Source organism: Balaenoptera borealis, assembly GCF_965194805.1.
Source record: "Balaenoptera borealis genome assembly, chromosome: 4".
NCBI lineage: Eukaryota > Metazoa > Chordata > Mammalia > Artiodactyla > Balaenopteridae > Balaenoptera > Balaenoptera borealis.
Window position 1 is genome coordinate 80,145,742 of NC_138861.1, and position 24,859 is coordinate 80,170,600.

At 36.8% G+C, this 24,859-nt stretch overlaps 1 protein-coding gene across 1 annotated transcript in view; it reads right to left on the bottom strand.

Annotated features, from left to right (window-relative positions):
• GABRB1 (gamma-aminobutyric acid type A receptor subunit beta1) overlaps nucleotides 1-24,859 on the bottom strand; it is a 405,998-nt gene that overhangs the window by 252,106 nt on the left and 129,033 nt on the right. The window contains exon 4 of the mRNA XM_082390697.1: nucleotides 9,048-9,268. Coding sequence (XP_082246823.1) covers nucleotides 9,048-9,268 — 221 coding nt within the window. The remainder of the gene's footprint in view (nucleotides 1-9,047; nucleotides 9,269-24,859) is intronic.

Sequence of the window (24,859 nt, forward strand, 5' to 3'; positions counted from 1 at the left end):
GCAGCGTTGCCATTGCTAGAGACTGCCAATAATTTAGAAAATGCCTGAAGTGAGACTCTATAAACTGAGAATGCAACCCACATTCTTGCTTGCAAAAAATTGAGTTGTCTTTTTTTTTTTAACAAAACAACTTTTTATACACTTTTGAGTAATCACATAGAGTGAATATACCTGTAGTCGATCAGCCTGCTAAGTTGGGTCACAGAATTATTCTCTTAGAAAACTTTAGAAGGATAATTCATCACTTTATACCTTAGTTATATGTGATAGAAGCTACATAGGTAATAGAAAAATTACAACTGATTTCCATTGTATGAACCATCACTAATGACCACCACTGCCCTTGGATGAGTAGATTTCATCTGTAGTAATATCAATACACTCAAGGGACTTGTTAGTTTATTTCACCATTTTTCTGAGAAGATTTTAGGTCAGAGATTTTTAACTAGAGTTGACAGCTCCTGGGGTACTGAAAGAGTGGGAAAATTCCAAAGATCATTTTGCCAGCAACAACTGAAGCTATTTTACTGTGCAAATGAAGACCAAAGCTATCAACTAAATAGCCAACCATTAGGATAAGTTCAAAAGTTATATCACAGGGAGGACCTTCAAGATGGCAGAGGAGTAAGACATGGAGATCACCTTCCTCCCCACACATACATCAAAAATACATCTACGCGTGGAACAACTCCTAGAGAACACCTACTAAACGCTGGCAGAAGACCTCAGACTTCCCAAAAGGCAAGAAACTCCCCATGTACCAGGGTAGGGCAAAAGAAAAAAGGAAAAACAGAGACAAAAGAATAGGAATGGGACCTGCACCTCTGGGAGGGAGCTTTGAAGGAGGAAAAGTTTCCACACATTAGGAAGCCCCTTCACTGGTGGAGATGGGGGTTAGCAGAAGGGGGAAGCTTTGGAGCCACGGAGGAGAGCGCAGCATCAGGGGTGCAGAGGGCAAAGTGGAGAGATTCCCGCACAGAGGATCGGTGCCGACCAGCACTCACCAGCCTGAGAGGCTTGTCTGCTCACCACCAGGGTGGGTGGGGGATGGGAGCTGAAGCTCGAGACTCAGAAGTCAGATCCCAGGGAGAGGACTGGGGTTGGATGCATGAACACAGCCTGAAGGGGGCTAGTGCACCACAGCTAGTCGGGAGGGAGTCTGGGAAAAAGTCTGGAACTGCCTAAGAGGCAAGAGACCATTGTTTTGGGGTGCACGAGGAGAGGGGATGCAGAGCGCCGCCTAAACAAGCTCCAGAGACGGGCGCGAGCCACGGCTATCAACATGGACACCAGAGACGGACATGAAATGCTAAGGCTGCTACTGCAGCCACCAAGAAGCCTGTGTGCAAGCACATGTCACTATCCACACCTCCCCTCCTGGGAGCCTGTGCAGCCCACCACTGCCAGGGTCCCGTGATCCAGGGACAACGTCCCCGGGAGAACACATGGTATGCCTCAGGCTGCTGCAATGTCACGCTGATCTCTACCCCGCAGGCTTGCCCTGCATTCCGTACCCATCCATCCCTCCCAGACTGAGTGAACCAGAGCCCCTTAATCAGCCACTCCTTTAACCCCCTCCTGGCTGGGCGAAGAACAGATGCCAGAGGGTGACCTACATGCAGAGGCAGGGCCAAATCCAAAGTTGGACCCCAGGAGCTGTGCGAACAAAGAAGAGAAAGGGAAATTTCTCCATGCAGCCTCAGGAGCAGCGGATTAAATCTCCACAATCAACTTGATGTACCCTGCATCTGTGGAATACCTGAATAGACAATGAATCATTCTAAAACTGAGGCTGTGGACTTTAGGAGCAACTGTAGACTTGGGGTTTGCTGTATGTGACTGACTAGTTTCTGATTTTCATGTTTATCTTAGTTCAGTTTTTAGTGCTTGTTATCATTGGTGGATTTGTTTATTGGTTTCATTGCTCACTTCTATTTTTTTATTACTTTAAAAATTTTTTTAAACTTTTTATTCTAATGATGTTATTTTATTTTATATTATTTTATTTTTCTTTCTTTCTTTCTTTTTTTCTCCCTTTTCTTCTGAGCCGTGTGGCTAACAGGGTCTTGGTGCTCCAGCTGGCTGTCAGGCCTGAACCTCTGGGGTGGGAGAGCCGAGTTCAGGACATTGGACCACCAGAGACCTCCCGGCCCCACGTAATATCAATTGGCAAGAGCTCTCCCAGGGATCTCTGTCTCAATGCTAAGACCCAGGTCCACTCAACAACCAGCAAGCTTCAGTGCTGGACACCCCAGGCCAAACAATTAGCAAGACAGGAACACAACCCCACCCTTTAGCAGAGAGGCTGCCTAAAATCGTAATGTTCACAGATACCCCAAAACACACCACCGGACACGGTCCTTCCCACCAGAAAGACAAGATCCAGTCACACCCACCAGAACACAGGCACCAGTCCCCTCCACCAGGAAGCCTACACAGTCCACTGAACCAACCTTACCCCCTGGGGGCAAACACCATAAACAATGGGAACTATGAACCTGCAGCGTGCGAAAAAGGAGACCACAAACACAGTAAGTTAAGCAAAATGAGAAGACAGAGAAATATGCAGCAGATGATCCAAAATCTTGGAAATAGAATGGAGAAAATAGAAGAAACATTTAATAAGGACCTAGAAGAACTAAAGAGCAAACAAACAATGATGAAAAACACAATAAATGAAATAAAAAATTCTCTAGAAGGAAACAGTAGCAGAATACCTGAGGCAGAAGAATGGATAAGTGACCTAGAAGATATAATAGTGGAAATAACTACCACAGAGCAGAATAAAGAAAAAAGAATGAAAAGAATTGAGGACAGTCTCAGAGACCTCTGGGACAATATTAAATGCACCAACATTCGAATTATAGGGTTTCCAGAAGAAGAAGAGAAAAAGAAAGGGTCTGAGAAAATATTTGAAGAGATTTTAGTCGAAAACATCCTTAACATGGGAAAGGAAATAGTCAGTCAAGTCCAGGAAGAGCAGAGAGTTCCAAACAGGGTAAATCCAAAGAGAAACACACCAAGACACATATTAATAAAACTATCAAAAATTAAACACACAGAAAAAATATTAAAAGCAGCAAGGGAAAAGCAACAAATAACATACAAGGGAATCCCCATAAGGTTAACAGGTGAGTTTTCAGCAGAAACTCTGCAAGCCAGAAGGGAGTGGCAGGACATCTTTAAAGTGATGAAAGGGAAAAACCTACAACCAGGATTACTCTACCCAGCAAGTATCTCATTCAGATTTGACAGAGAAATTAAAAGCTTTATAGACAAGCAAAAGGTAAGAGAATTCAGCACCACCAAACCAACGTTACAACAAATGCTAAAGAAACTTCTCTAGGCAGGAAACACAAGAGAAGGAAAACACCTACAAAAGCAAACCCAAAACAATTAAGAAAATGGTAATAGAAACATACATATTGATAATTACATTAAATGTGAATGGATTAAATGCTCCAACCAAAAGACATAGACTGGCTGAATGAATATAAAAACAAGACCTGTATATATGCTGTCTACAAGAGACCCACTTAAGACCTAGGGACACATACAGACTGAAAGTGAGGAGAGGGAAAGAGATATTGCATGCAATTGGAATTCAAAAGAAAGCTGGAGTAGCAATTCTCATATCAGATAAAATAGACTTTAAAATAAAGACTATTACAAGAGACAATGTAGGACACTACATAATGATCAAGGGATCAATCCAAGAAGAAGATATAACAATTGTAAATATTTATGCACCCAACATAGCAGCACCTCAATACATAAGGCAAATGCTAACAACCATAAAGGGGAAATCGACAGTAACACAATAATAGTAGGGGACTTTAACACCTTAATTTCACCAATAAACAGATCAACCAAAATGAAAATAAATAAGGAAACAAGCTTTAAATGACACATTAAACAAGATGGACTTAATTTATATTTATAGGACCTTCCATCCAAAAACAACAGAATACACTTTCTTCTCAAGTGCTCATGGAACATACCCCAGCAGGATAGACCATATCTTGGGTCACAAATCAAGCCTTGGTAAATTTAAGAAAATTGTAATCATATCAAGTATCTTTTTCAAAACGCAACATTATGAGGCTAGATGTCAATTACGGGAAAAAAACTGCAAAAAATACAAACACATGGAGGCAAAACAATACACTACTAAATAACTAAGAGATCACTGAAGAAATCAAAGAGGAAATCAAAAATTACCTAGAAACAAAGGACAATGAAAACACGACAACCCAAAACCTATGGGATGCAGCAAAACAGTTCTAAGAGGGAAGTTTAGAGCAATACAATCCTACCACAAGAAACAAGAAACATCTCAAATAAACAACCTATCCTTACACTAAAGCAATTAGACAAAGAAGAACAAGAAACCCCAAAGTTAGCAGAAGGAAAGAAATCATAAAGATCAGATCAGAAATAAGTGAAAAAAAGAATGAAGGAAACAATAGTAAAGCTCAATAAAACTAAAAGCTGGTTCTTAGAGAAGATAAACAAAATTGATAAACCGTTAGCCAGGCTCATCAAAAAAAAAAAAAAAAGAGAAGACTCAAATCAACAGAATTAGAAATGAAAAAGGAGAAGTAACAAGTGACACTGCAGAAATACAAAGGATCGTGAGAGATGACTACAAGCAACTATATGTCAATAAAATGGACAACCTGGAAGAAATGGACAAATTCTTAGAAAAGCACAGCCTTCCGAGACTGAACCAGGAAGAAATAGAAAATATAAACAGACCAATCACAAGCACTGAAATTGAGACTGTGATTAAAAATCTTCCAACAAACAAAAGCCCGGGACCAGATGGCTTCACAGGCAAATTCTATCAAACATTTAGAGAAGAGGTAACACCTATTATTCTCAAACTCTTTCAAAATATAGCAGAGGGAGGAACACTCCCAAACTCATTCTACGAGGCCACCATCACCCTGATACCAAAACCAGACAAAGACATCACAAAAAAAGAAAACTACAGGCCAATATCACTGATGAACATACATGCAAAAATCCTCAACAGAATACTAGCAAACATAATCCAACAGCACATTAAAAGGATCATTCACCACCATCAATTGGTGTTTATCCCAGGATTGCAAGGATTCTTCAATATATGCAAATCAATCAATGTGATACACCATATTAACAAACTGAAGGATAAAAAACATATGATAATCTCAATAGATGCAGAAAAGGCTTTTGACAAAATTCAACACCCATTTATGACAAAAACCCCCCAGAAAGTAGGCATAGTGTGAACTTACATCAACATAATAAAGGCCATATATGACAAACCCACAGCCAACATCGTTATCAATGATGAGGTTGAGTTGATGAAAAACTGAAACCATTTCCACTAAGATCAGGAACAAGACAAGGTTGCCCACTCTCACCACTATTATTCAACATAGTTTTGGAAGTTTTAGCCACAGCAATAAGAGAAGAAAAAGTAATAAAAGGAATCCAAATCGGAAAAGAAGTAAACTGTCACTGTTTGCAGATGACATGATACTATGCATAGAGAATCCTATAGATGCTACCAGAAAACTACAAGAGCTAATCAATGAATTGGTAAAGTAGCAGGATACAAAATTAATGCACAGAAATCTCTTGCATTCCTATACACTAATGATGAAAAATCTGAAAGAGAAATTAAGAAAACACTCCCATTTACCATTGCAGCAAAAAGAACAAAATACTTAGGAATAAACCTACCTACAGAGACAAAAGGCCTGTATGCAGAAAACTATAAGACACTGATGAAAGAATTTAAAGATGATACAGACAGATGGAGAGATATACCATGTTCTTGGATTGGAAGAATCAACATTGTGAAAATGACTATAGTACCCAAAGCAATCTACAGATTCAATGAAATCCCTATCAAACTACCAAGGGCATTTTTCACAGAAGTAGAACAAAAAATTTCACAATTTGTATGGAAACACAAAAGACCCCAAATAACAAAAGCAATCTTGAGAAAGAAAAACGGAGCTGGATGAATGAGGCTCCATGACTTCAGACTATACTACAAAACTACAGTAATGAAGACAGTATGGTACTGGCACAAAAACAGAAATATAGACCAATGGAACAGGAAAGAAAGCCCAGAGATAAACCCACACACATATGGTCACCTTATCTTTGATAAAGGGGGCAAGAATATACAATGGAGAAAAGACAGCCTCTTCAGTAAGTGGTGTTGGGAAAACTGGGCAGCTACTTGTAAAAGAATAAAATTAAAACACTCCCTAACACCATACACAAAAATAAACTCAAAATGGATGAAAGACCTAAATATAAGGCCAGACACTATAAAACTCTTAGAGGAAAACATAGGCAGGACACTCTATGACATAAATCACAGCAAATCCTTTTTGACACACCTCCTAGAGAAATGGAAATAAAAACAAAAATAAAAATGTGGGACCTAATGAAACTTAAAAGCTTTGGCACAACAAAGGAAACCATAAACAAGATGAAAAGTCAGCCCTCAGAATGGGAGAAAATATTTGCAAACGAAGCAAGTGACAATAGATTAATCTCCAAAATATACAAGCAGCTCGTGCAGCTCAATATCAAAAAAACAAACAACCCAATCCAAAAATGGGCAGAAGACCTAAATAAACAATTCTCCAAAGAGGATATATAGATTGCCAAAAAACACATGAAAGAATGCTCAACATCACTAATCAGTAGAGAAATGCAAATCAAAACTACAATGAGGTATCACCTCACACCAGTCAGAATGGCCATCATCAAAACATCTACAAAGAATAAATGCTGGAGAGGGTGTGGAGAAAGGGAACCCTCTTGCACTGTTGGTGGGAATGTAAATTGATACAACCACTATGGAAAACAGTATGGAGGTTCCTTAAAAAACTAAAAATAGAACTACCATACGACCCAGCAATCCCACTACTGGGTATATACCTTGAGAAAACCATAATTCAAAAAGAGTCATGTACCACAGTGTTCACTGCAGCTCTATTTACAATAGCCAGGACATGGAAGCAACCTAAGTGTCCATCGACAGATGAATGGATAAAGAAAATATGGCACATATATACAATGGAATATTACTCAGCCAGAAAAAGAAACAAAGTTGAGTTATTTGTAGTGAGGTGAATGGACCTTGAGTCTGTCATACAGAGTGAAGTAAGTCAGAAAGAGAAAAACAAATACTGTATGCTAACACATATATATGTAATCTAAAAAAAAAAAAAAAAAAAAGTTTCTGAAGAACCTAGGGGCAAGACAGGAATAAAGACGCAGACGTAGAGAATGGATTTGAACACATGCGGAGGGGGAAGGGTAAGCTGGGACGAAGTGAGAGAGTGGCATGTACATATATACACTACCAAATGTAGAATAGATAGCTAGTGGGTAGCTTCTGCCTAGCACAGGGAGATCAGCTCGGTGCTTTGTGACCACCTAGAGGGTGGGATAGGGAGGGTGGGAGGGAGACGCAAGAGGGAGGGTATATGGGGAAATACGTATGCATATAGCTGATTCATTTTGTTTTATCCAGATAACTAAGGCAACAATGTTAAGCAATTATACTCCATTAAAGATGTTAAAAAAAGAAGTTTTATCACAGATACATTCCTTTCACTTGCATTTTGTTTTCGGATATTGGACACACATTAATTGTAGACTGTTGGCCCTTAACTACAGTTTTAGCTTGGCATTGATGCCATATAAAAGGATTTTAGGGTGCTTATGAATACTCTAAAATAATAGGAAAATTTCATCAGCTTCTCAAAGGGATCACAAAGATTAACAAAGGTTAAAGAACCACCACTCTTCGCATCCTACAATAACATGTTACAATTCAGATATTTCTTTGGTAAAACTGGTAGCTGATTTGAACTGTAGCCTAAAAGTTTTAATCAATCCTTTACTACCTGTTGGTTCGTAACAGACCTCCATAAGTGTATAATACCTCTTTTATACTTGATTCTTTAAAAAAATAAATGAAACAAAACACACTGTGGTGCAAAACATTGTTGATAGAAATTAAAGGTAACATAAACAAATAAAGATATATTCATGGTTAGAAAACCTGATAATTTTAAATTGTCAATTCTCCCCAAACTGATCTATAGATTCAATGCACTCAATTATAAGCCCAGCAGACTTTTTTGGGTAGAAATCAACAAGTTGATCCTAAAAGTTATAGGGTGATGCAAAGAACCTAGAATTTCCAAAGCAATTTTAGACAGTCAGTATAAAGTTGAAGGACTTACATTATGTGACTTCATAACTTAACAAATAGCTATGGTAATTAAATAGTGTGATACTGTCTAAGGATGGACAAAAAGAACAGTGGAACAAAATAAATCCTAGAAATAGACCCCCAATTATTCAGTCAAAGGTACCAACACTATCTGAAGGGAAAAGCAAAGTCTTTTCAATAAATGGTACTAGAATAACTGTATAGCCATATGGAAAAAAATGAACCTCAATCCCTACCTTATAAGAAACACAAAAATTAATTTAATGTGGATCACATACATGAAAATAAAAATGAAAACATAAGAGATTTAAGGGAATAAAATCACTTTGCATCTTCTAAAAGTCACCACAAAATATTTTCCTATTTCTTCAAAATGTTGTTTCTCAATTCCATTTCATAATTAAGTAACTATCCAGAATACCTAGAACACATTGTAATTGAGTCTGCGTGGACCGAAGATAATCAAACAATTGGCTAAAAAAAATTATGTAACTTCTAGAATAAGCTGGATGTGAAATCTGTCTAACAAAAACACATATTCTTATTACTATGTTTATTATTTGAGGGTCACGGCAAAAATATTCACTTTCCTTTGATGGACAAAGTTGTCTAGATTTAGCTCGAATTGTTCTAAAGAGATTTTCTGAACTTTAATATAATATTATTATAAAGATTAAAGAGCCTATATATTCACCTACTTGCCTTTCTCCCCCTCTGTCCATTTCCAAGAGTAAAAATTAAACAACAACATGAACAACAACAGTAAAACATGCAACACAAAGCTGTTTACCGGAGTCCGTAGAGAACTGTTCCATCAGGATGCAGTCGGATCATTCGATTTTTCACTGTAACCCCATGCACAAATGATTTCTTGTCATTCAGAAAGTAGGTGTCTGGTACCCAGAGTTGGTCAGCTACCCTGTTGTCTAGCGTGAGGTTTAGTGGGATTCCAGAATAAGAAAGCCTTTTGTCTTTCCAAGACTGCTGGAAATACATGGTGAGTGTATAATCCTGCAAAAAAAAGGAAACCGAAAATACTGTCATCACCATCATCATCATCATCATCATCATCATCATCATCATCATCATCATTATCATCATCTAAAAGCCTTTTTGGTAAGAATGTGATAGCATGTGGTACTGTGGATACCTAGAGACTCACCATTCTGTGGTCACAAAGCACCGAGCTGATCTCCTTGTGCTAGGTTGACTCACCAACCTCCTCTACAAGGTTACATTTGAATATATTGAAATTTGCACCTCTAAGTATAGGGCAACCGATAGGTTAGAAGTACTAGTGCAATAATTGAATGCATGCAGAAGCATTTGCACCAATATAGAGTAAATCCATTTAATTGAATTTTAAGGTTTGACGTTAAGGTAATGATATCATGGGGAAGGCTGTAAAGCGAACTTGTACCTATAGACTCATGTTCACAAAAATCTACCTCTGGATATTGTATTTATAGTACTGCTTGATTCGGGAATTGGTTTGAGTTCAGAGACAGGTTTGTACTCGAGTTTGTTTCCCCATCTCCTGTAAAAGGTTGCACTAAGGATGTACCTTTGCACTTCTCTTTCTGCCCAGGTTTCCCCTGGCAGTGAGAGACAGGAAGATTTGGGCTCAATAAATGTGTCAAGCTCACAGGAGAGGAATGGTGAAGATTATCTTAGAGCTTTAGTTGTCTGTTTTTAAAGAACTCTATTAATACAAAGTGTAATTGTCCATTAAAAGAATAAGAGGTAGCAGTAAAATCATAAAGACTTACGATGCAGTCCCAATATCATAAAAACAGAAGGTTCACTTTTTCTTTTAAAGGATATTTATCCGTCAATAGCTTTAGCTGTATGCTTTAGCAACAATTAAGAAAACATGTCATAACTCCTGCACAACTCTGTGTACTGCCATTGTTATATATACCACTGTTTGGGAAGCATTGGCTCCGATCATGTCTTACATCTGGGCAAACTGCACTTCATCTAGATACCTATATGGATATTTATGCACTTCTGAAATATCTTAAATGATAAGACAATATTTGTTCTGGATAATGAGTTCCAATGTCCTTTAACCACTATATTCAAGAATGCTTACACTGTTTACTCAGAAATAATCTTGCAATAATTCAAAGCCATTCTTTCTTGTTCAATGACAAGGACATTTGCTCTTTGCTACTAATCATACAATATCCTTTTTATAGGTCTGAAACCTCCTTCTACCTTACCTTCATTTAACAGAAAAAGAGAACCCACAGGATTATACACAATTCTCTTCTCAATTGCTAACATCTGCATTTGCATCCTCTTCAAGCTCTTAACATCATATCTTTTTGGAGGACAATGAATTGAACAGATTCTGGGCCTTAGATTCTAAAACACCTCCATTCCAAAATCTACCACATGTAGAGCTATGTAACCATGAGCAACTAACTTAACCCCTTATATGTCAGATGTCTCATTTCTAAAATAAAAATAATAGCATTTTACTTGCTTATTGAAAGCATTACTTGGGAGAATTATGGTGCAAGTACTTTAGAAACTAACAAGCTAAACAAATATATTATCTTCAAAAATTGTTTGTTGTTATTTAAAGATGAATATCATACTTCCAGATTATTTGGAGTGTACGTATTCATTTTCATAAGCATTTCCACTTTTAAAGAGATGTTTATAAAAGAACCTGTAGGAAGAAGGACCCTGGTAACCATGAAAGTAAGCAATTGTCTGTCTTGTAAGTCTTGTTGTTGGGGTCTTGTTTGTAAATCAGACAATGTAAGAAAATGAATGACTAGCTCAGCACAATCAGCAATGGGTTACATGTTCCACTACTCACGCTGAATACACATTAGCCTCCAGCTCTCGTGAGCGCTACAGAGGATTTCCTCACAATGAGACCATGAGGCAAAATCCTTACTCCACATTCTCCCAACAAAGAAAGTTTTAATGTGTGATGAGGAAAAACTTATTATAAAATACAAATGATTATAATGACAAATAATACTCTAATAGCTAATGTTATAATTAAAATATGTTTGTGGTAAGTAAGTAATGGAGAGTGGAAGGAGAAAATAATGTAAACATGAGTGACCTCTGCATAGATTAAGTGTGTGTGTGTGTGTGTGTGTGTGTGTGTGTAGACTTTTTCCCCTTCCCTTTCTGGAAACCATTTTGTTTCCTGTAAAGAGCGAACTATACACAAGTAGTGAGATCTTTGCTCTATACAGCTCACTCTATTTTCAGTAAATATTGACTAAACATCACACCATGTTTCTCAGTTAAAACAGTAACTTACCCTGTTTGCAATAAGAAGTCATTCAGTGGAAATTTATGGATGCTAGTATTTTACATTGGGAAGTGGGTGATGTGGAATAAGTATCTTTCAGGACTTTTCTTCTTATTCATTTCTAGGGTTGTTATCTTAATCTGGGACCTGATTCTATGATAAATGGAAATATGGACCCATGAGTTTGATAACCTTAAAAAAACTTTTCTGAAGCTAATGGTAATTGTGATGATAATGATGCAAAATGTGGAAAGACCTAAAACAGAGCAATATATCCTTACTATGTATATTTTACCACATGCATGACAATAATTTCCTTCTAGAAAGTGCTCTGTGCTCTGTGGTTTTCACAACCTTGTGAGATAGACAAATTCTCCCTGAGAGAATTTATGATCCATATCTCTGGGAAACTACTTACTGAATTTTAAATAAATTATTTTTTCTATCTGCACCTTAAATATTAATAGTCACATCTGCATATAATAAAGCCTATGGTATCATTTTGGTGTATTCTATTCTTAGATGGAAAAGAAAAGCTTAAAATTACTGTATTTTGCTCTCTGTTACAACAGATTTTCTATTAATCCTTCATTAGTCTAAAGTGCAAGCACTCCAGGGAAGATGGAAAGTTTTTGGAAAGAAATAAAAGGTATAAATACTTTGGCCAAGAATGCTGAAATCATTTTTCTTCAAGGTGTGTTAAGTGTTCAACCAGCTTTCTCAAGTGTGCAATCTACTCCTTGAGAGAAAGTGTGACATACTTAGAAACTATGGGCCATAGGGGACTCGACACTGAGGCAAATTAATGGGATTAACTGGTATGAGATTGCTAATGAAATTCGTCAGGCTAACTCAAGCATGAGAGAATTTGATTCATTGAGGAAAAGCAGGTTAGACGATACCAAATTAGTAGCGCACAATTAAACTCCAAAAACCATACTTTTTAAATCTAAAAATGTTTTAAAAAATAAAAATATTTCTAATAACTCAAAGCAATTCTTTGGAGAATAAAGGAAACATTATTTTTATTTATTTTTTTACTTATTTTTATTAAAGTATACTTGATTTACAATATTATATTAGTTTCAAGTGTACAACATAGTGATTCAAAATTTTTATAGATTATACTCCATTTAAAGTTATTACAAAATATTGGCTATATTCCCTATGTTGTATAGTGTATCCTTGTAGCTTACTTATTTTATACATAGTAGTTTGTAACTCTTAATCCCCTCCCCCTAACTTTCCCCTCCCCCTTTCTCCCTCCCAGCTTGTAACCACTAGCTTATTCTTTATATCTGTGAGTCTGTTTCTGTTTTGTTATATTCATTCATTTGTTTTACTTTTTAGATTCCACATATAAGTGATAGCATACACTTAGCATTCCAAGATATGGTATCAACTTAAATGTCCATCAACAGATGAATGGATAATGATGTGGTGTGTGTGTATATATATATATATATATATATATATATATATATATATATATATATATATATGCAATGGAATATTACTCAGCCATAAAAAGAATGGAATTTTGCCATTTGTAACATGGATGGACCTGGAGGGTACTATGCTTAGTGAAATAAGTCAGATAGAGAAAGGTAACATTCTTTTCAGATCAGTAGTTTTAAAATCTGGGTGATTTTGTCTCCCAGAGGACATTTAACAATGTCTGGAGACATTTTTGGTTGTTACAACTGGGAGTACCATGTGTGCAACTAACATCACAGAGAAGAACAAACCTGACTCCATATTGGATCTATTCTTTTAGTTTTAACCTTTGTGCTCTGTTGCCTGTCTTAACATGCTAGCTCTGCACCTTTGTAAAAGAATATTTCCTATAGCTTGGAATATACATAATAGCCCTTTCTTCATGTTCTGCCTCCCAGGCTTGACCTTTAAAGGTTTAACACTTTTCCGTTCATATAGAGGTAAAAAGTTGGATTGTAACTCGAGTAAGATGGTTCTTTGGGACACTAGTCCGCCATCTTCTCAGTTTTCTGTCTTTCTGAATGAAGTAGCTACTCCTTGCCCCAACACCTCATCTCTCAATTTATTGGCCTGTCGTGTGGTGAGCAGTAAGAGCTTGGACTTGGTAACACTAGCATCTGTGGGTAAAGGCCAGGGATGCTCCCCAACCTAATATACTGAATAGTGCATCCCCTACAACAAAGAATTATCTGGCTCCAAATGTCAGTAATGTCAAGGTTATGAAACCCTTCCTTAAATGAAAATATCTTCCTTTTTAGTATCAGTCAAATATTTCAAAATCCTTTATCATCAACAACATGTCTACTTGAACTTTTATATATCCCTCAAAACTTTGTGTAAGGGATGTCAGCATTAGATGGTTTACAATTTGCCACTTCAACATAAGAAATCATTTGATAAAAATCCATTAATTATCTAGCATCAGAGGAGGGAGAAAGAGTTATATGGTTTAGGCAATACACTGAGGTATGCATTTTATCAGAATGAGCTCTAAGAAGACTTCATAGTGGGCTGGAAAAGTGAAGTCTCTTATTAGCTGCCTCCATAGTCAGTACACATCTCAAACTAACTTGATAGTGAAGAGACAAAATATTGCTTTAACATCTAGTAACATTGCATGTGCTCAGAAGGATCATGTGAGCAATCCCTCCTTTTCAAACTGTTCCCAAGAAAAGGGAGAACTTTCATATATATATATATATATGAAAGAACCAAGGCCCTTGCACACATTTGCATTTTATCTTTCACTGATTTGATTGTACATTATACATCATAAGGAGTCCCAAGCACAAATCCCTGTTCCTTATAAAACATTTATGCCAGTTCATTGAACTCTGAGATCCACTCTTTCCGAAGCTAAGGCTGCTCTCCCCAAAGGCTGATATAGTAGAGCTGTGCATCACTTCTACAGAACCTTCTGTGATGGAAACTGCCATGCCTACAGTCTCTGCTGACTGAGCATGACCATGTTATATATCACACGATTCTGCCCTCCTCACACCTTGGGAATGAAGAGTAGATGTCTAAGTTAAGACCAGCTGGTCCATAGGCAGGTGATAAAACTGTGCCTGGCTCAAAAAGATGAGATGGACCAAGCAAAGTCCTCTCTCTGAAATTTGCTGTTGGATAAAGGATCTGATACAGGAGCTGTGGGACCAAGTGCAAAGGTCATGACATAGAACTAGCACTGCACTGCTATTACGAATTTATAAGGGAGGAGAGACTATGAATAAAAAGAGGAAGCCAGCTTGCAAAAGAAGAAACAAATGGAGAAAGATGCAGAAAATAGCCATAGGAGAAACAGCATCATTAGAGAATGAGTGACCAAGTTCATAAAGACTTTCTGCTTCCTATTTCTAGTTCTCCTGAGTTCTGGACATGTTTAATACTTCAACCTCTTATGAACTCTCTTTGTATTATTACAACAAACTTCACTTTCCTTGTGCTAATTTGATTCCATCTTTATTTCCTTCAACCAAAAAAAGCCATAATAATTATGCTGATTGATGTCCATACCAGAATCTCATTAAGCAATAATTATACATATTAAAAAAAACCCAGAAAACCTCAATCATCTGGCCCATCTCCCTAATTTCAAGAAAGGGAGGTATTATGAAAATCTGAGACTCAGAGATGTTAAATGACTGGAAAAAAGTGGAGGGAGACATATTTGATCTTGTTTATTAACCAAGAGAGCAAGGAGAGAGAAGGAAAACATATTTACTTCTATGGAGAAAATTCCCTGTCAAACACAATGACAATTATCAAGAAAAGTAAGCTGGAAACTAATGTATATGCCGGCAATAGGTAGTACTTCTTATAAGGATAGGTAAACAAAACAAACAAATCTCACACAACTTGCATCTCATGAAAACAAACTTCAGTGAAAAATTGCCTGATGAATACACCAATTTAGGTTGTAATTAAAATGAACCACATCACACCTGTTTCTAATGCAACCTCTTGTCTAAATGAATGTTTTGTGTATCAGTGTCACCGTTAAGTATATTCCGCAGCAGAAATGCATCACTGTATCTCCATATTTTCTGTTAATTTTTAATCTTTTATCTATCATCTAGTATCATGCTGTTAATATATATTTGTTGTGCTTACTCCCTAACCATGTTTGGTTACAATATCTTTAAAATACATGCATTCTCATTTTGCCAAAGCCCATGTTCTTATTTTTATTGATTTTTTTTCACTAACTGTGGCCTGTACTATGCCTCAGAGAACATAATCTTCTTTTACCTTTGTCTCTTCCTAAATAGACCCATTTGGTTTATCCATCTGTGTAGTCAGACTTTTTGTCAGTCTGTGTTGTGTTCTGAACTATTCTGGAATGAATCAATCTTGTGGATGAACAAAAACATTGAGAGTTATGGGCTTATACCGATGAGAGTCATCTATGGAAATCACATGGGCTCATATGACACTGACATGACAACTGGAGTACAAACTTGCGTTCTGATGCAATGAACTGCAGGAGACTCTCAATATATAAAACTGAGACTATATAATATAAAAATTTCAGCATTTGTGATCTAATATCTACTTTAGAAGCTGTAAAGATTCATTTTCTTTAAAAATAGGAAAACACTTTTTTCTGTACAATGAATCCAATTTCTTGAAAAGGATATGATAAAATTTGTGTTTCATACAGTGACAGTTTAAATGTCATATTTTAGAACCTAAATAATCAGAAGTGCAAATAATTAAAGTTGTTTCCATGGTAAGATATATTGAAATGTTGGGCCTGAAGCAGGGAAAATTTTCTAGAAACTTCTAAGTCAAAAGATCTTAGGTTATTAGAATGACTAATTCATTCTGTCAACATGTCAGGATGGTTGACTAGATTGAAAAAATTGTATTACGCCAGAGGCTGAGGAGAGAACGTTGGGTAATACATCTTCCCTGCCTGCCTCCTAGGAGCCCCGAGGCTAGGAGGTGAGACTGAGCATTGTTCATTTCCAAGCTGTCTCCCTGGCCTCCATAGGCTTCTCAGTCCTTCCATTACCTTTGTAACCAGCTCCCTGTGTGAAATTTCCCCCACCTCAAATACTCAGAGAACTCAAGAGTGATTCCACTTTTCTTCATTAGTGGCTGCCTCCTGCAAGAGACAAGATTATTGAGTAGGAGGTTAGCAGCTTAACAAGCTCTGGCATTCTCCTAGAGAATGGAGAAGTCAGAGTTAACACAGCACTAAAGGGGAGGTGGAGGAGAGAAAATAGAAATGGTTAAGGCAGAATTTGGGGTGACCTTTTGATCTGGGAGGATAGAGAGAAGGGGTCATCAAGGATGACTACAGGGTTTCTGACCCAAGTGAGTAGATGGATAACAATAGTAAGAATTGAAGATTTGGGACTGAAAATGACTCATTTATTTCGGGCTACTTTGAGTTGTGGGTGTCAGTGGCACTTGCACGTAGAGGTGCCAAGTAAGTAGTTATGAGCCAGAATATAGGAAGGCAGGGCTTAGGGAGAAACAAAGCTAAGTGAGTCATGAGGGATAGATGCAGCCGTGGGAATGGATTAGCTCACCATGGAGACAGTAGACGGTGAGAAGAGGATAGCACCCCTGGGGAAATTTGATTCTGGGATTAGTCACTCTTTTGAGTTCTCAGAACTCTCCTCTTCTACTTTGTTTGTAGTACTTATTTTGTAATTATTTCTCAGTCCCACTAGACTTGGAGCTTCCCAAGGGCAAACGTTTATATTTTTAGGCCCTAGCTTAGTGCACCAGTGATAGCAAGTGCTCAAATATGTTAACTGAATGTGAAATAAGTAGTGCTGTGTGTTTGGGGCACCTGATATCAGCACTATGTATGTTAGTGCCAACTCATCTTAAACTTTGAAATATTGGTTACCCTTAGGTAACATACATAGGGACTCTCAGTTAGCTAAAATAATTAATAATCCAGAATTTCCATTCTCTAACAACTCAAGATTAATGAGTCCATAATTCCCACGAATATAGGAAATTGATAAATTTCTGGGAGATGATAAAAGCATATGGTGCTTAAAAAAAACTTACTCATTAGGAATGAATTAATAGTGACTTTCTACAAAGTATTAATAGACATATTTTGAATTATATCAAATGAAATTTCATTGATAGTTCCAGTAATAACTTGTCATTTTGGAAGTATTAGCTTATTTATACTAAAGCTTTAAAAATAGATCTCTATTCAGAGAAACTTTCAAGCTCATTTACAAGTTAGTCAATATTCAAAATTCTCAATAAAATATTAGATTGATGATTAATTTATCAGGAGAATGATTCATAAACTACTGACATTTAAAACCACATAATTAATTATCTATGACACACTAAGTTTCTTTCAAAGTTCCTTAGTTCCAGAGGTTCATAGAAAATTAGTTTCCATTTTCCCCAATATCTAAGTAAGAATAGAAATAAAATCAGTTTCCTGGAGGATCTAATGCAGAATGTGGTGGCCTTGGCTGACTATCCTGAGTTGGACTATGAATGACCAGAATGAAAACCAACATGTGGTATGCACGGCAACTTGAAAAATCCAAGCTATAGACTGAGCTAAACTGGGAAAGGATATGAGAATCAGAATTAAACCAAGATTCTATCAAAACACACACTACTTAGAAGAGATGAAAAAAAAAAAAATCTGTGATCATTTTCTAGTGCAGGAAGGCAGTTTTCTCTTGTGATTTGTGATCCTGTAATGTGTATAGAGCTTAAAAGGGAGCAGTCAATAGCAAAAATTCTAGGTCTGGTATTGTATTCTTGGAGGAGAATGAGATCTTAGGAACTCTTAACTAAAATTAATAGGGTGGAATAAGAGGGATTGTTAAATTCTACAGGAATATCTCTCTCCAGAATCAAGCACTTTCTGATATCTCTTAGAGCTTTAACTTGCCTTCCCAGGAAGGTATCCTTAGGACACTTTCAAAACACTTATTTTCAAACTTCCTAATGGGAAGATGGATTTCCTTCAAATTATCATCCTAAAGAGACAGTAGGTAATGATCTCTGGGGAGTCCCTGGGAAACTCTCAAAATAGAATAGGCAACAAATTATAATGCCCAAATATCAAATTTATTACATTCACTCTCTTGTTCCATCCTCTCTTTTCTGTACCATCTTGTGTTTTGGTTTTTTGTTTGTTTGTTTGTTTGTTTTAATTTTCTATTCAGAGATAATCACCATCAACATTTGGTATCTAATTTTTTTCTATCTACTTTAAAAGAAATAAGATCATTCTATATATACTACTTTTTATCATAAGCATTGTTACTTTTTTCCACAGCTATTTATTTGTTTGTTTGCTTGCCTATTTATTTATTGTTCAGCAATCTCTCTTCCTGCATTGTACTTTCTTCCACTAGTTAGTAACTTGGTGAGCAACCTTTTATATGTTTGCTTATGCTTATGCAATTATCTAGGAACATATATACATATAGATAGAACTTTTGTCAACGTTTTTTAAAAATAGCATCATATCATATTCACTTCTGTGAATCTTTCTTTTTTAACATTTATTGTGTTTACACAACAGACTGAAAATCTTTGGACAATATCTTCTGTGACTTCCATATTTTGAACTTTAGAAGTTCAGGAAAGAGTTTTCAGTAATGGTTCTATATAAATAATGAATGGAGCAAGATATCAAGGGAAAATTCTCCTGAGATTTAGATTTCTTATTTGTGCAGCAATCGTAGAAAATGGCATACTTCAAATCAGATAAAACTGTTTACTTTTTGAGAGAGGAAGATTTTGGAACCAGGAGACATGTTTTTTTCTTTCATATTACATGGCAGCTTATTAAATAGCTTAAAACAATGGCTACAATAATAAAATATTTAATTTTCAGGAAGAATAATACATTAGACAAGACGTGATTTTAGGGCCAATCTCCTTTTAGCAAACCTTCATTCCTTCCTAACATTTTAGTCTCTTTTTAAATAGGGTGTTTGTTTATTTAGGGTCTACTTTCTCAACCTCAGCACTATGAACATTTTGGACTGAATACGTATTTGATGTAGGAAGCTGCATCTGCGTATTCTGGGATGTTTAGCAGCACCCCTGACCTTTATTCACTAGATTCCAGTAGCAGCCCCCAAGTCATGGCAATCAGTGATGGCTGCAGACATTGCCACATGTGTCCGGGATGGTGGGGAGGGGAGCGAAATTCTCCCTGGTTGAGAACCACTGATTTAAGGCCACCATAGTCTGTACCTGCCCCTTCTCATGGGAGCAGATTTTCCTTTTGTCTTCTTTCCCGATTACCTTGTCCCTATTCCTTGGGTCTCAATTATACTTTGACACGTTTCTCTACCTTTATGGGGAGTGCAAAAAAAAATAAAATCTATTTATAGGAATTACACAATAGCTCTTCTTCCTCTTGCTACCTCAGCCCCACAGTAGGACATAGAGCTTGTGCGGGTGAGGAACAGAGACTAGATTTCCACATCATTCACCCGATGGACAAGGTGTGTCTGTGCAGTGCACTAACTGTGTAAATATCCCTGGTGTTCTGCTTATAATATTATAACATGGTGTTTGTGAATGGATTATGTAGACCTCAGACATTAATGTCTGCATAGTGACAACACAATAATGGGTGGTTGTGTTCCCAGGCCAGTCTTCAAAAGTCAATTTACCCATAAATCAGTCAAGATCTCTGAATGGTAATTTCTTAAATTCTGGGACCTGGTAATTGGAATCCATGCAGTACAGTTTTAAATGAGGAGGTAAAACAGAAAGAGAGCTGGCTTTCCTTCCCCTGGTCCAGTTTGATAAAAACTATTTTAAATCAAAATGGTTTACCTTTGATATCTATGCCATTAATTCAACTCCCTAAAACCTATATTTATGGAAGTTCCCTGAAATCATTCCATCCTTATTGAATCTTTCTTTTCTTAATAACTCAGAAATTCCTCCAAATCAATGGGTAGAGATACAACTCATTCCATTTAATGGCTACACAGTATCCTGTAACATGGAAATTAGTCATTATTTTGTTAATGGTCATTGAAGTTGTTTCAGGTTTTTTTTTTTTCTTTTATTGGGGTATAGTTGCTTTACAATGTTGTGTTAGTTTCTGCTGTACAGTGAAGTGAATCGGCTATATGTATATATATATCCCCTCTTTTTTTGATTTCCTTCCCATTTAGGTCACCACAGAGCAGTGAGTAGAGCTCCCTGTGCTATACAGTAGGTTCTCATTAGTTATCTATTTTATACATATTAGTGTATATATGCCAATCCCAGTCTCCCAATTCATCCCACCCCCTCTTTCTCCCCTTGGTGTCCATACATTTGTTCTCTACGTCTATGTCTCTATTTCTGCCTTGCAAACAGTATGGAAGTTCCTTAAAAAACTAAAAATAGAATTACCATATGACCCAGCAATCCCACTACTGGGCATATAACCTGAGAAAACCATAATTCAAAAAGACACATGTACCCCAATGTTCACTGCAGCACTATTTACAGTAGCCAGGTCATGGAAGCAACCTAAATGTCCACTGACAGATGAATGGATAAAGGAGATGTGGTACATATATACAATGGAATATTACTCAGGTTCTTTTACAACTTAAAATAATGCTGCAATAAATCTCTCCTCTCTCTGTAGATAGGTAGATAGATGATAGATAGATATAAATACCACAAGTACTGGTGTTTTATTGCATCTTTTGTCTTATATGATGCCATGTTCTGGAGCTTAATATAATAACTTGCTAAACTAAATAAAAATAAAACCACAGGCTGCTCCTTTGGTACAATCGTTTTCTAAATATTGAACTAAATTCAAACTTATAGAAAGCATCAACTAAGGCCTTAAAGTCAGGTTTACAGAATCAAGGAGCTACATAAATATCCATATCGGCCACCTCCAGTGGCTTAAACTCATTGAGCGTCTGTTCAAACTTCTGTTAACCTTTGACTAGATCTGGCACATATCGCTGCACAGAAGGACTTGGCAAACTTATACCACACAGTGACCAAAAAAACCCCCAAAAAACCCCCCAAAACACACTTTGAGAATTCCTTTGGCAGTGTAGAAAAAGTGGTTTGTGAATTTTAAAGCTAATAATTCTGGTAAACTTAATTTTCCTCTGATACAGCTTCACAGCCATCCTTGGACCTATACCAAACATGCATATCTTAGTAGATTTGCATTAAGGATATAGACTAGACCCACCTAGGAATAAAACCTCCAGGCTAACACTATGCTAAAACAAACTGAGCCATCAACTAAGTCTTTGACTAAAACAGAACTGGGAGAGTTGGAATCTAGTTAAAGATTCAGTGTTCATTAGTCCTGGGATCTTAGAGCAAATTTGTCAGCTAGCCTTACAATCTCCTTACCTGTGTGATGGGAGGCAAAAATGTCAACAAGATTGTTGAAATGATGAAATGATTGAAATAATGTATATAATAGTCTTAAAAAACTGTAAAACTATAATTGAATAAATAAGGAACATCAAGTAGCTTCAAGCATGTTACAGAACAACGCATTGCCTAACATATATTTTCATTCTCTTTGAATTATTAATTTTTTCTCCACTAAATACTGAACAATAAGAGCTGTCTATTACTAAATATGTTTAGGTATATGACTGGTAATTTACTAGGTGCTTTCTACATGTTACATTGTTTAAACCTCATTAACAACCCTATGAAGTTGAAATTAATATTTTTTTTATAGAAGAGACTCTGAGTTTAATTAATATTACTTAACGTTCCTTTTTTATAGAAGAGACTCTGCTAGAAAAAGTTAAAGTTGCAATTTGAACCCAAGTCTGTCTGACTTTAAATTCCTAGTTCTTTCCACTGTACCACATAAGCAATAGCTTAAACATGTATCACAAGCACAAAAGATTTTCCTCCTAGGACAAGACTTTTATCTCTTGCCTAAGGCTGACTTCTGCCTTGCTTTTTTATGGATGCCAATTAATCATTAACATTCAGTTCTAATGTAGACTTTTCAGCCCTCTCTGATGTTTTATCCATGAACTCCCGTTCATCAGCTGGTGACGGTAATGAACGCGGCTGCCATGCTCTTATCTGTGTGCTGTTGACAACCCCACGGAATGCTAAATACGGTCAATCGTTCATCACTGCCCTGATGATTCTTCAGATGTTAGCTGAGGGAAAGACAACATTTTTGTTCCATAATAATCTTCGAGGAGTGCAGGAAATAGAGTAATTTTCTTTTAGTGGGATGCCGTTCACATTCAAAAGCCTGCCAAAGTATTTTACCACTTTCAAATAAAAGCCTCCTTAGTCCTGAGTTATAGTAGCGGCTATATTTCCCTTGTTAAAAATTATTTCTAAGTGACAGTGAGATGAAAGGCAAACATGGTAAGTACTTACAGGTTAAGGATCTTTTAATTAAGATTGTGTGTGCATGACAACACTCTAGTAGAAGCGGGGGAGCATAAACTGGTTGAGGGTAGGGGTACCATGGTTTACTTCTATGCCTTGAGCACCAAGATAATGGGATGCTGAATGAAAGAACCAGCCATGGCCCAAAACAATATCGTGCCCACCCACACTTAGATCTGTTCTTCCATCTCCACCTCTATTCTCAGTGAATGGTACAGACATCTACCTTGTGGACCAAATCAGAAACTAGGAGTCTTGACTCTTCTCTCTGCCTCACTTTCCACATTAAATAAATCAATAAAACCTGGCCTTTCTATTTCATAAAATCTATATATACATATCTTTATTCTGTTTACAGCTGCTATGCTCTAGCTTGGCCTTTATCATTTCTCACCTGATTTATTGCAATAGGCTCCTGACTAGTCATCTGCATTTATGCTTGCTCTTCTCTAATTCATTTGTTGTATGGCAGGTAAAGTGGTATTTCAATTTTTTAAAATTGCACTTATAAGCATGTTGCTCCCAAGGTTAAACTTTAATGGCTCCTCGATGTTATGAGGATAAAAATACAAATACCCTAAGGGCAAATGATGTGCTTCCTCTATTCCTCTCTCTCCAGCCACACTTCTGACTTGCTTCCTCTTTGACTCCATCATCCAATTCTTCAAACACATGCTGTTTTCTCTTGCTATGAAGACTTCTGGGCCTGGAACACTCATTCTTCCTCTCTTGCCTCTTTGCCTGGTTATCCCCAACTGATGTAGGCCTCAGACTGGAGGCCCCTCTCAACTGCTCCCGTAGCCTCTTCTCATCGTAACTTGCATCATTCCACAGGAAACTGGTTCATACCCTTCTGTTTCCTCCACTAGACTGTGACCCCTATGAGAGTGTATCTATCTGGTGATCCCTCAGTGCTGAGTATAGGGCCTGCAGGTTAGTGGGTGCCCAACAAATATTTGTTGAATGAATCAATACATGATTAGAGTGAGGAAGAATCCTGAAGCAGGTAGCTAAGTCACAAACAATTAAATTTTGTAATAGAAGTGAAACATACTATGAGTCTGAATGGGGATAGAAAAAGTAGGGGAGGAGTAGAGATAAAACACTGAAGGGAAAGAGAATGGATTTAAACTGCTGCTGTGGATATGGGAGATGAAGCCAAAAATGCAAGAAAAGTATCAGAATTTAGGGAAAAGTTGATGTATTTGGGTTGGATATTACTTTGAAGTGTTTGAAGTGGAGATTTAAATATATTAGTTGACATAAAGTTGTAGAAAGATATCAAGGGTACAGATTAATGAGTCCTCACCAGCACTGTGGCTATGAGATTAAATGAGGTCATCAAAGTGAATTTAGAAACTGAGGCAAGACAAGGGCCTAGGACAGAAGCTTCATGCATATCAGTCTTTCTTCTTCTGCTGGCTGAGGGCCAAAACGCTCTTTCAGTGTTTGAATCCAAGGCAATTGATCCCTTATCACTCAAGGGTGGGGATGGGATATTAGTGATAATGAATACTCTCAGTATCAAAATCTATAGATAAACCCCCAAACCCATAGTAATGAACTTTCAATCTTTTGCTGAGAAAACTGTTTTCTCATGTAAAGTATAAGATGTAAATGACTAGTAATACTCACTTTTTAAACTATATTATTTTATTAATTTTTAGTGTGCCTTATCCATCCCCAGGGGACATATGTGTTTCAAAGTTAGGGTTCAGCAACAAAAATGACCCAGAAAAAAGAAATCACCTTGAATAATTTACTACCCAGTCAATCAAATTTCTAATTAAATTGTGGTGTCACATTCCAAAACATTCATTTTAAGGATATTTAAAGGATATTAGTCATATTCTAAGCTTTATATAATTTTTTTAAAATTAATACATTACCTTAAAAAAATTCATGTGGGAAACCTGGTTTGCTAATGAGAATGAATCTGAGGATTTGGAGAA